This window comes from Macaca mulatta, chromosome 12, assembly GCF_049350105.2.
Source record: "Macaca mulatta isolate MMU2019108-1 chromosome 12, T2T-MMU8v2.0, whole genome shotgun sequence".
Taxonomy (NCBI): Eukaryota; Metazoa; Chordata; class Mammalia; order Primates; family Cercopithecidae; genus Macaca; species Macaca mulatta.
This window is the reverse complement of record NC_133417.1, coordinates 136,331,648-136,344,777: the sequence shown is the minus strand read 5'-3', so window position 1 is coordinate 136,344,777 and position 13,130 is coordinate 136,331,648. Positions and strand designations below refer to the sequence as shown.

At 39.2% G+C, this 13,130-nt stretch overlaps 1 protein-coding gene across 1 annotated transcript in view; it reads right to left on the bottom strand.

Annotated features, from left to right (window-relative positions):
- The window catches only part of PSMD1 (proteasome 26S subunit, non-ATPase 1), a 122,278-nt gene that overhangs the window by 86,415 nt on the left and 22,733 nt on the right, over window positions 1-13,130 (bottom strand). The window contains 8 exon segments of the mRNA NM_001257805.1: window positions 2,043-2,107; window positions 4,679-4,774; window positions 6,031-6,227; window positions 6,772-6,883; window positions 9,449-9,622; window positions 10,154-10,232; window positions 10,990-11,078; window positions 12,906-13,034. Of these exon segments, the coding sequence (NP_001244734.1) occupies window positions 2,043-2,107; window positions 4,679-4,774; window positions 6,031-6,227; window positions 6,772-6,883; window positions 9,449-9,622; window positions 10,154-10,232; window positions 10,990-11,078; window positions 12,906-13,034 (941 nt within the window).

The window sequence follows — 13,130 nt, the reverse complement described above, 5'->3', positions numbered from 1 at the left end:
TGCCTCTCCTTGCACCTCCATGTTATGGAGACGGCTTCTTTCCTCAAACTTCATGAACCAAGCTCTCTGCTAGCTTCAAACTTTTCTTCTGCAGCTTCCTCACCTCTCTCAGCCTTTCCAGAACTGAAGAGTTAAGGTCTTGCTCTGGATTAGGCTTTGGCTTCAGGGAAGGTTTTGGCTGCTTTGATCTTCTCTCCAGAGCACAACTTTTTCCTTATCAACAATAAGGCTGTTGTGCTTTCTTATCATTTATGTGTCCACTGATGTAGCACTGTTAATTTTCTCCAAGAACTTTTTCTTTGCGTTCACAACTTGGCTGTCTGTGATGCAAGAGGCCTACCTTTGGCCTGTATCGACTTTTGACATGCCTTCCTCACTAAGCTTTAGCACTTCTAGTTTTTGATTTAAAGTGAGAAATGTGGGACTCTCTCTTTTACTTAAGCACTCAGAGGCCATTGTAGGGTTATTAATTGGCCTAATTTCAATATTGTTGTGTCTCAGGGAATAGGGAGTCCCAAGGAGAGGGAAAGAGATGGAGGAATGATCGGTGTGTGGAGCAGTCAGAACACACACATTTATTGATTGAGTTTGCTGTTTTATATGGGTGTGGTTCGTGGTGTCCCAAAACAACTACAATGGTAATGTCAAAAATCACTGATGACAGATTACCATAACAGATATAATAATAACGAAAAAGTCTGAAATATTGTGAGGATTACCAAAATGTGACACAGAGAAATGAAATGAGCACACACTGTTAGAAAAATGGTTTTGATAGACTTGCTTGATGCAGGGTTCTCGCAAACCTTCAATTTTTAAACAAATGCAGTATCTGCAAAGCTTAATAAAGCAAAGTGTGGTAAAACAAAGTATGGCTGTATCTTAACTAAGAGAAACACTGATGTCTGAGATTGAATCTAAGTAGACAGAACTACTGGAAGAACTACTATTACATCTATTAATACTACCACCAACTCCACAACTACAACTCCTACAATTACCATTATTAATACAAACTTAGTGCTTATTAGTGCCAGATACCTCTCTAAGGGCATCGCACATATATTAATTCACTTGTCAAAAACATCTTCTCAGATGGGTATTATGATTATACTCATTTTAAAGATGAGGAAACTGAGGCACAAAGAGGTTGAGCAACTTGCTGAAAATCATTCAGCTAGTAAGAAGATGAGTCAGGAGTCAACCCAGGCAGATAGGTTTAGAATGTGACTCCTTTTTTTTTTTTTCTGGGAGGGAGTCTCACTCTGTCGCCCAGGCTGGAGTGTAGTGGCACAATCTCGGCTCACTGCAACTTCCGCCTCCCGGGTTTAAGTGATTCTCCTGCCTCAGGCTCCCAAGTAGCTGAGATTACAGGCGTGTACCACCATGCCTGGCTAATTTTTTGTATTTTTAGTAGAGACAGTGTTTCACTGTGTTAGTCAGGATGATCTCGAACTCCTGACCTAGTGATCCACCTGCCTCAGCCTCCCAAAGCGCTGGGATTATAGGCTTGAGCCACCATGCCCGGCCAAGAATGTGACTTCTTAAACACAACTATATCATACTGCCAAGGATAGCTCCATGACTACAAGTAAAAAATAATGCTTAAAAATTTTCACTCTGGCATTTAAACAAAACCTATTACCTTTCACTTTCATTAAAGACCTTCAAAAACTTTACAAACCTATGTAAGAGATAATACCCATTTGAACTACCAATATACACAAAGAGGAATACTGGATGTGTTATTTGGATTTAAAAAGTTAAACGAATAAGCAGAATGCTACCAAAAAATGAACAGAAATAATTAAATCATTTTACTACTTCTCAAAGAGGTTCTCAGAATCCCATGATGTAGTTTGTTCTTTTTCAGATGAACAGTACTAATCTTGCTATTAAATGGTCCTCACTCTGAACCCAGATATACTCCTCAGGTATTTAGCTTTTGTTTAGTGACTAACTACTCTTTGGTAGTTTCGGTAGTGACGACAACATTTCCAAAAAAACCCGAAATATAAATAGAATAAGTTAGAAGTTATTACCTGAATAGAATGAACCCAAGTGATTCTACTGCTGCCCTCCTGACATCATCATTAACATCACTTACCTAGGGGGAAAAGTTTAAGATTATATTATACCATGTAGTATATCACTAGACCAAACTGGTATGCGAGGTCAGCAACATTCAATAGTGAGTGTATACCTCACTATTGATAGGTATACCAAAACATTATGTTGCACACCTCTAAACATATACAATAAATGAATATATTCAAAAAATAGACACATGTATTTTTATTTTTATAGAGACAGGGTCTCCCTATGTCTCCCAGTCTGGTCTCAAACTTCTGGGGCTCAGGAGATCCTCCCACCTTGGCCTCACAAAGTGCTGGGATTACAGGCATAAGTCACTGCACCTGGCCACATGTATTTTTGAAGAATAAATTTCTGTACCCAATTTAGAAAAAGTTATTGAAAAATTTCAATTCAGGGGCTTAGAAGTCTTCACAGCTTGGTAAAGTTTAAGATTCAGGGTTACTTCTCTCTCTCTCTCTTTTTTTTTTTCCTCCTTTGAGACAGAGTCTTACTCTTATTTAAATTCACTTTGTCGCCCAGGCTGCAGCGTAGTGGTGCAATCTTGGCTCAATGCAACCTCTGCCTCCCGGGTTCAAGCGATTCTCCTGCTGCAGGCTCCCAAATAGCTGGGACTATAGGCGTGTGCCACCATGCCCAGCTAATTTTTGTATTTTTTGTGGAGATGGTGTTTCACCATGTTGGACAGGCTGGTCTTAAACTCCTGACCTCAGGTGATCCACCCACCACTGCCTCCCAAGTGCTGGGATTACAGGCGTATGCCACCATGCCTGGCCCCAGGGCTACTTCTTTTATTTATTTATTTATTTATTTATTTATTTATTTATTTATTTATTTTTTAATTTATTTATTATTATTGTACTTTAAGTTGTAGGGTACATGTGCATAACGTGCAGGTTTGTTACATATGTATACTTGTGCCATGTTGGTGTGCTGCACCCATCAACTCATCATTTACATCAGGTATAACTCCCAATGCAATCCCTCCCCCCTCCCCCCTCCCCATGATAGGCCCCTGTGTGTGATGTTCCCCTTCCTGAGTCCAAGTGATCTCATTGTTCAGTTCCCACCTATGAGTGAGAACATGCGGTGTGTGGTTTTCTGTTCTTGTGATAGTTTGCTAAGAATGATGGTTTCCAGCTTCATCCATGTCCCTACAAAGGACACAAACTCATCCTTTTTGATGGCTGCATAGTATTCCATGGTGTATATTTGTTTCACCATGTTGGACAGGCTGGTCTTAAACTCTTGACCTCAGGTGATCCACCCACCACTGCCTCCCAAGTGCTGGGATTACAGGCGTATGCCACCATGCCTGGCCCCAGGGCTACTTCTTAAGACTATTTCAAATGGCCACACACAGTGGCTCATACCTGTAATCCCAGCACTTTTGAGAGGCCAAAACAGGAGGATTGCTTGAGTCCAGGAGTTCGAGATCTGCCTAGGCAACATAGCGAGACCCTGTCTCCACAAAAAGTTAAAAAATCAGGCAGGCACGGTGGTGTGTGCCTGTAGTTCTAGCTACATGGGAAGCAAAGGTAGGAGGAGGATCGCTTGAGCCCAGTAGTTTGAGGCTGCAATGAGTTGTGATTGTGCTACTGCACTCCAGCCTGGGTGACAGTGAAACCCTGTATCAAAGTCTCTAAAAAGAAAAAAGAAAAAAAAAAAAAAAAGACAATTTCAGCTGCATTATAGCTTTTGCAAAATACGAACATTTAGAACATACTGTACTGCTAAAAAATTATTTATTAATTACTAATAAATATTGTGGAAAATATTATCTCTGGGAAAAAGGAGTTAACAATAGTTTTAAGTCTTTCTGCATAGAAAGATACCCTTAGTTTACCTTTTCCCAGCACCATGATGACAAAAACCTATTAAGACATGTGGAATGTCCACTGTGTGACCAGGCAGTATTACTTATTGCTGATAACTATATTTGGATTAGGAGAACTATGAGTGGAAAAAACATTTTAGAAAACATGGGCATTGGCTTTCCTGTGCAATGCATCTCCTGTAATAGAAAACGTTCCTTAGGGGTCCCAGGGTGTGTGTGGGGGGGTTGTTTGTTTTTAGAGATACGGTCTTGCCCTGTCGTACAGGCTAGAGTGCGGTGGTATAATTATAGCTCATGGTCCACTTCACTTTCCAGAGCAGCTGGGATTACAGGCATGAGCCACTGCACCCACTAGGGGTATGTGGAAGCTAACTTCACTGGCCTTAAAAAGAAATAAATGGTTCCTGTTCTTCACTGGATTTCCCTATCCTAGAGCGGCCACATATACTTACAAGGTCTCGTCCCTTACAAATGAGGGTGCTCCTTGCAGTAGGATTTTAGAAGTTGTACCTGAATGGCTTTAAGGACTTCCATTTATATAGGACTGTTATCCCGTCCCATATCCTTCTGAAAAGCTAAGTGAACCTAGTGCTAGGTTATGGCCTGTTGGGTCCAGTAAATGAGAATCACAACCTAAGATCACTGGTGGTGGTCATGTGCTGGGGATGCTGGAGTCACCTAGACACTTATTATCTATCTGCAAGCTTTTCCATCCACCCTACTCCCAAGAAAGGTCAGAGTACTTACAGCAACATGTAGCAGGCGTCGAATTGCTTTGTTGTTACCAGAGCCACAATAAGCCATGGCTACAGTATACATTCCAGACCTTCGAAGAATTGGGTCCTAACAAAAATAATTTAACATTAATCATCAACTTATTTCAAACAGTAACTTCTACAGTCTAACAGGCATAGAGGCATCCACCAAGTAAGCTGGTCTCAGGTAGGAAATGATGAGCTCAACAACTCTTTTGTGGTTGGTAGTTTTTGAAATAAATGGGGCAATAAAACACATAAATACAGAAGGAGGTAGCTGCTCTTAATTCCCACTATGCTATGCAATATGCCTGCCCTGCTTCATACTTTTTAGGAAGTATAAAGTCAAGTCAACGGCAACAGCCACTCCTATGGCAGTCCACTTCCTTTTATCAATCAAGCAAGGAAGTTGGCTTCTAATTCTACATTTTTACCTTATTTAAATTCCTGGGTACTGAGTGCTGAGTGGAAGAAAGATGGACCCTGATAACTGAACAAATTAATTAATAATTTTATCAATAAACTATAACAGTTCTTTTTATCAGATTATAGAGAACAGTTATTACCTGCCACTAACTACCTACCATATACAACACCATTATAAAAACAAAACAAAAGGCAATGGAAAAAAAACCTCATCCAAATAAACAAATATAGAGATTGGCACTGTTTTCTGATAAAAGAATAATGAAGTAAACTTTGTATCTTATTAAATGACTACCAAATCATTCCAAAAATATTAATTTCTTTTTTTTTTTGAGATGGAGTCTCGCTCTGTCACTGAGGCTGGAGTGCAGTGGTTCGATCCCTACTCACTGTAACCTCTGTCTCCCAGGCTCAAGTGATTCTCGTGCCTCAGCCTCCCAAGTAGCTGGGATTACAGGTGCCCACCACCATGCCCAGCTAATTTTTTTTCTATGTTTAGTAGAGACAGGGTTTCACCATGTTGGCCAGGCTGGTTTTGAACTCCTGACCTCAAGTGATCCACCTGCCTCGGCCTCCCAAAATGCTAGGATTACAGGTGAGAGCCACCGCACCTGGCCCAAAAATATTATTTCTAAAAGAAATCAACTCGTGAATTCCTAAAGAACTATGCTGAATCTGCTTATGAGTATCACCGATCTGAAGCTATAGTAAAATTTAAAATTCTCAAATTACTCCCATGTACTTTTCTAATCAGTGCTTTTATTTCTTAAATTCTATTAGGCTTCATACACATTGCAAGAAGTTTTATGAATAAATGTACCTACATGTTCTGATGGGAACAGAGTTAATTTCCAGTGAAGTTAAGTGTTTTTTACATGCTGGAGATAAATGGACAGTGAGGGATGTATGTGATCTCACCTTGTCACGACAGAGAGATTCAATGAGAGCATCAGCCTCTTCCATCCTCCCGTACATTACTAATGCAATGCCAACTGCAAGACCACGCAGAATCTTCTCATGTTGAGTTTCTTGTGCATAACCGACCATGTCCTCAATAGCCTGGGCATTTTTAGAGCCCAACATAACCAAACCTAGGGCCAGGCCAGCTGCTTCCCCTAGCAAGTAACGAGTCAAATGTTAACAAAGAGTTATGTTTTTAAAGTCAATGAAACATCCAACTGAAAGTAGCACGTTTTTTGCATAAACTATCAAAAAACCACTAGCTTCTGACAGCATTTTTTGAAACCATTTGGTAAAAAGGATACTTTATGTGGAAGCACAGTCATACATTTAGGGTTGTTTTCCTTTTAAACTTTGACAGACTATACCATCAAATCCTATAGTGATTTCAAAGGAGACATTTAGATAACATTTTTTCTACATTATCACCAAGCAGTATGGAGTAAGTAGATCACTCTAATAAATTCCTATTTGCAAAAGTCAGTTATGCAAGTGGACACACAGGATATACCATTTTAGAAAGCCTATATATCATAAAACTTGTTTTAAAAGATAACTTTGACAAATGGAACAAAATTCACTTCAAGTATAGAAATCCATCGTAATTTTAAGAGGCTACAAAATATAGGTAGAAACTAACGTAATTATATTTACATTAATTAATACTTAAGTTTGTTAGCTTTAGAAAGAAATGCTTACCTGTCACTGCATCATCCTGATAAAGGTTTGTTTTTAGCAAATCATAAACATCTTGACGTGCAGTTCCCATGGCTGCCAAACCAAGGCCCAGACTGCCACCATGTCTAACGATCTAAGGAAAAAACATAGATTCCACTGATTTGGTACACTATACTTAACATACAAGCTCTTATTCTAATTTCAAAATATAGTTTCACATTAAATATGCAGAGGTGGGCTCAGTAAGAATGATCAAAGGATTTGATAATCAAAAGGTCAGTGACAAACTCAGCAATTTCAGTTTTTTGTTTGAGACGTAGTTTCACTCGTCACCCAGGCTAGAGTGCAATGGTGCAATCTGGTCTCACTGCAACCTCCGCCTCCTGGGTTCAAGTGATTCTCCTGCCTTAGCCTCTCGAGTAGCTGGGATTACAGGTGGCTGCCACCACGCCCGCCTAATTTTTGTATTTTTAGTAGAGACAGGGTTTCACCATGTTGGCCAGGCTGGTCTGGAACTTCTAACCTCAGGTGATCCGCCTGACTTGGCCTCCCAAAGTTCTGGGATTATAGGTATGAGCCACCATGTCCAGCCCAGCAATTTCAGTTTTAATAGAATGATATTTGCTGATGCCAAAAAATAATGAGCTGAGGCTGGATTGGTGGCTCATGCTTGTAATCCCAGCACTTTAGGAGGCTGAGGTAGGAAGATCACTTGAGCCCAGAAGTTTGAGACCAGCCTGGGCAACATACGGAGATTCAGTCTGTCCAAAAAAATAAACACAAATTAGCTGAGCATGGTGGTGCATGCCTGTGATCCCAGCTACTCAGGAGGCTGAGGTGGAAGAATGGCTTGAGCCCAGGAAGTTGAAGCTGCAGTGAGCCATGATCATGCCACTGCACTCCAGCCTGGGCAACACAGCAAGAAACTGTCTCAAAAAATAATGATAATAAATTAAAAATAGTGAGTTGCAAAATGAACGTGAGAAAACACAGTGGGCAGAGAGAGGCCAACTCTCTTTCAGTAGGTTTACATGAGAAGGGGAGGAAAAAGACTGAACAACTAAGAGGGAGATGTCAAGAAAATAATTTTGTTTAGGATAGATGAGACCTGAGTATGTTCATGGGCTGAGGGAAAGGAGGCAGTACAGAGTGAGAGGCTAAAGACAGAGGAGAAAAAGGTATCTAATGGAACATGGTTGTGAAGAAAGTGGTTGAAAATGAGGTCAGAGTACATCCGAAATATATACATTTGAAAGAAGAAACTTTAGTGGTCATCTGTCATTTTTGTCATTTTTGAATGCACGGCATCCTTCTGTTGGTGACAGCATCCCAACATTCCCTTGGTAATACTCCTCCCCACTGGTTAGAGTGGGACTGTCATTTAAGAAGCTCCCACCTTCTCCTAGCCAAAGTGTGACCCAACCCAGAGCAATACAATGCTCCTTCTTTGGAATTTTTGTCTTTCTTAAGTGGAATAACCCAATGGCCAGAAATGTTTCAAGTTCATTCATCCTGAAGGTAGGGTCCTGAAAAGGCTATTTCATTAGTTCCTGTTATCTAGCATCTGTGGTGTTGCTCTGGCTCCTTAACCTTTGTGAGAACTAGTTTATCAGCCTTTCTGTTAATTATATAAGGTATTTCCAATAAACTTCTTATTCGAGTTAGTTAGAAATGGTTTTTAATGCTGTCTATTGGTGTTTCTTTTTTGTAACCATAAACCCTATCCCATAAGAAAGTTTTTTACCTGAGACCAGAGGAAATAAGGTAAAAATGTGTGTACTTGCACACATGATTTGTGGCTAAGGGGCTTATTAATTGAGACAGATCATCCTATTGGCTTCAATCTTTTCACTTATGCATGAGGGCAAGGTTTTCTGGATCACTTAACTACTCTCCTGATGGCCCTCACTCCAGTATAGAAGTCAGTCTAAAATTGTATTTTAAGGTTCCTTAAAATAAGAACAGGGCTACTTAGTAAGCTTTTCCAAAAGATTTACATTTTAAACAATTATCAAAGATCAAAACAAGCAAGGATTCTAACTTCTGAGAGACTGCAATTTCTTTTTTGTTGTTGTTGAGATGGAGTCTCGCTCCGTCGCCCAGGCTGGAGTGCAGTGGCGCGATCTTGGCTCACTGCAAGCTCCGCCTCCCAGGTTCACGCCATTCTCCTGCCTCAGCCTCCTGAGTAGCTGGGACTACAGGCACCTGCCACAGCGCCCGGCTAATTTTTTGTATTTTTTAGTAGAGACGGTTTCACCGTGGTCTCGATCTCCTGACCTTGTGATCCGCCCGCCTCAGCCTCCCAAAGTGCTAGGATTATAGGCGTGAGCCACCGCGCCTGGCTTGCAATTTCTTTAGGCCTTAATTTCCAGCAAAATGTTAGGGCCCAAACTAGATGATAACTAAGGTCACTTGTAGTTTTAACATTTTAAGATGAAAGTGTGGGAATACAACATGTTTTACAAATACATGCAGGGCTTAAAGGAGCGAGAAACACAATTTTTAGCTCATCAAGAAGGAAATGAAATTACCTAAAAAAAAAAAAAAACAAAAAAACAAAACCCAAAAAAACCCAAGATAATAGTTGTTTTGGGTATTCCTAAATCCTATGAAATCTCCAGTCACTAAAATAATTTGGCAAATATGTTATCCTGGATTCTTGAGTTTTGGAAACTTAGTTTTCCATTTTAGTACTTACATCATTGCTGGCATTCTTAAGCTGATTAAGCAGATAGTCAATTATATCACCACCATGATTGGCATGAATAAGACCTAGTGCATAGAGACCTCCACCTTCCTGATAGGCTGATCCTGGAGAAGTATCCTTGGGAAGGTATGTTGCCATTAACTGTAATGCTTCTTTTTCATGACCCTGTAAAGGTAAGCCATGACAAAGCTGTCAAAAAGAGAAAGTAAGAAGAAAAAAGACACAATGTTTTCTATGACTACTGCCTTTTCCCCAGAATGTTCACTTGCTAAGAGAGGAGGTAGGGGGCTCTCTCTCATATAATTGTATCACTCAAACAAGAGGACAAGCCTTTAAGAGACCCAGTTACACCCTGGTTAGAAAAAAAAAAATCACAAATGCTTCAATTTTTTTTCCCTTTGTTTTATAACATTTGCCCAAATCCATCTCAGATCTCAGACTATGCAAATAACATTTCAATTTATCCTTTCAATGGCTTATACAGTCTTTATAGAAATTAATTTCCACTTTTTATTAAAAACAAACACACATATAAATATTTTAGTATCTTATTTACTTTAGCCTTCCCTACAAGATGACTTATCTGACTTAACAAAGTGTACTTGTTAATGAATTATAATAAACTTTTACTTTTTCTTAACCCCAGAAAAATTACTTCTTTTCAGATGCCTGTTTACACTGACCAATATATGTTACCTTATGAATTACACCCAAACTGGCTGTAGCAGTAAATTTTGCCCAGTTAGTGGCTCTGGCCAACCATTCCAAGTTATCTCTGTAAAAAAAGAAGATGTAGTTATTTTAATTAGTATTAAAACAAAAGAATTCCTTAAAGCTTTTTAACACTAAGGTCAAAAACATTAAAATTTTACCTTGAACACTTTCAAATTATTTTGTGGATCTCAAGTTACTACTGATTCTATTTTCCCTCTTAAGCTGTTCTTAGTATTTTAAGGATTTTTTAAATGCATGATATGTGATTCTACTATAAATAAAAAAAAATTATATAAAATTTTAGAGCTTAATGTATTTCCTTCAAGAGACTACAATCAAGCCAAGTAATAAAAGGAATTAATTTTACCTTAAAACAAGTAGAAATACACAATAACAAATACATAAAATAGCAAAAATATACTTTAGAATTAATGACTGGTTAACAAGGGAACTACTGTTAACACAGTGTCTGTTAAAAAGGATTTTAGGCCGCGTGCGGTGGTTCACGTCTGTAATCCCAGCGCTTTGGGAGGCCGAGGTGGGCGGATCACCTGAGGTCAGGAGTTCAAGACCAGCCTGACCAACATGGCAAAACCCCACCTCTACTAAAAATACAAAAATTAGCCGGGCATAGTGGTGTGCGCCTATAATCCCACCTACTTGGGAGGCTGAGGCAGGAGAATCACTTGAACCCAGGAGATGGAGGCTGCAGTAAGCCCAGATTGCATCACTGCCCTCCGGCCTGGGGCACAGAGTAAGACTGTACCCAAAGAAAAAAAAGATTTTAAACCAAAGTGGAAATCACCAAGCATATTTACCTAAGAAACTGGTCACTGGTTGTCCCACAGTGCATAAAAGAGTTTGCTATAACGGTTGCTGTATGACATACGGAATTCCGTACTGCATCCTGCAACAACAAATAGAGAATTGTGTCATCACTGGCAAAGTATTCATATATGCACACCCTCACACACACAGTCAGAGGTCCTATTTTGTGGTAAAAGCATGAACAAATTGAACTGAGATTTAAAATATGGATTTTGGCTATTTCTTTTATAAAGACTAAATAGCTAGTTTACACAAACAAGCAAGTCAAAGTTTTATTTGCAGTTTTAACAGAGCTTAACGGCAGATTTTAGGTGGGGAATTTAGACAGCGGATTTTCTATCCTTTGGTTTAAACTTGCTTTTTCTCTTCTGCATCTTGCTGAAGGTCTCCAAGGTATTGCGATAACCTGAGGAGCAGTGCTGCACCTCTGACAGTTACCAAATAATTTTGTTTATTTTTAGTTTTTGAGACAGAGTGTTGCTCGGCTGCCCAGGCTGCAGTGCAGTGGCGTGATCTCAGCTCACTGCAGCCTCCACTTCCAGGGTTCAAGGAATTCTCCTGCCTCAATCTCCCAAGTAGCTGGGATTACAGGTATGTACCATCACGCCTGGCTAATTTTTGTATTTTAAGTAGAGATGGGGTTTCACCATATTGGCCAAGCTGGTCTTGAACTCCTGACCTCAGGTGATCCGCCTGCCTCGACCTCCCAGAGTGCTGGCATTACAGGTGTAAGCCACCGTACCTGGTCAAATTTTGTTTATTTTTAATGAGACTATATTATAAAGACTAGCTTTAAATTCTCATGAATGGAGACCATATGATTCTGCATATTTTTTGCCATTTGCAAAGACTATATTAAAAGTTTCAAAAAGCATTCTTACATATGTTTCAATCAAACAACTATTTAACCATCCACTAATATATGGCTATAAAAAAATGACTTTGGGAAGGGGTATTGGGTAAATAAGAGAAGGAAGATTTTTAATGTTATATATCTTTTTATATTAAAATATTTTGAATCAAATATATTCCTTGCTAAAAAATTAAAATTAGTATTAATAACTGTTAAGATCAGTATCTCAAAAAACGTTGCAACAAGATAAGAACTGCTGCTCTCAAGGACATCGTAGTTCAATGGGAAATACAGACACATAAACAAACTGAATTAGTATTCTTTTTTTTTTTTGTAATAAAAGGAAAGCACAGATTTATTGAAATGAAAGTACACTCCACAAAAGTGGAGCAGGCTGAAGCAAGCAGCTCAAGAGCCTATATTAATATTCTGATTGTGCTATTTGTCTAACTGCTCCATGTATACATTAAAAATGAAAAAATGAGTTAACTAAGCTTCCCAACAAGAGACAAACACAAAAACAGGAGCTCAGGCCGGGCACGGTGGCTCATGCCTGTAATCTCAGCACTTTGGGAGGCTGAGGCGGGCAGATCACAAGGTCAGGAGATCGAGACCATCCTGGCTAACACGGTGAAACCCCGTCTCTACTAAAAATACAAAAAACTAGCTGGGCGAGGTGGCAGAAGCCTGTAGTCCCAGCTACTCGGGAGGCTGAGGCAGGAGAATGGCATGAACCTGGGAGGCGGAGCTTGCGGCGAGCAGAGATCACACCACTGCACTCCAGCCTGGGCAACAGAGCGAGACTCCATCTAAAAAAAAACAGAACAAAAAACAAAAACAAACAAACAAAAAAACTGGAGCTCAATCATTGCTAATTTTCTTCCTTTCCAACAACTTCAAAAGGATCATTGATTGCTATTTTTTCAAAACTTACTTTTTCCTTAATTAGAAATAAAATACAAGAAAGTATCCAACAAGAAATATTATAATTACTTACATTCAATGAAGAAGTAAATATTTATAAAAACCCTCTCTTATTGATGAATTTCTTACCTTTGTGTTTTTTAGAATCATTAGATCTGTATTATTGTTTCGTATTAAGAACTGCAGATGTAACTCAATAGCCATTTCACCACTTAAAATTTTAATCATTTTCAAAGTCTGGTCCTTAGGCTCTGGACTCTGCCAAATCAAACAAAAAAAAATGAAAACTCATAAACAGTATTACTATAATCCACTAATCCAACTTTTTTCATCAGCCCTAAACCAGTGAAATTC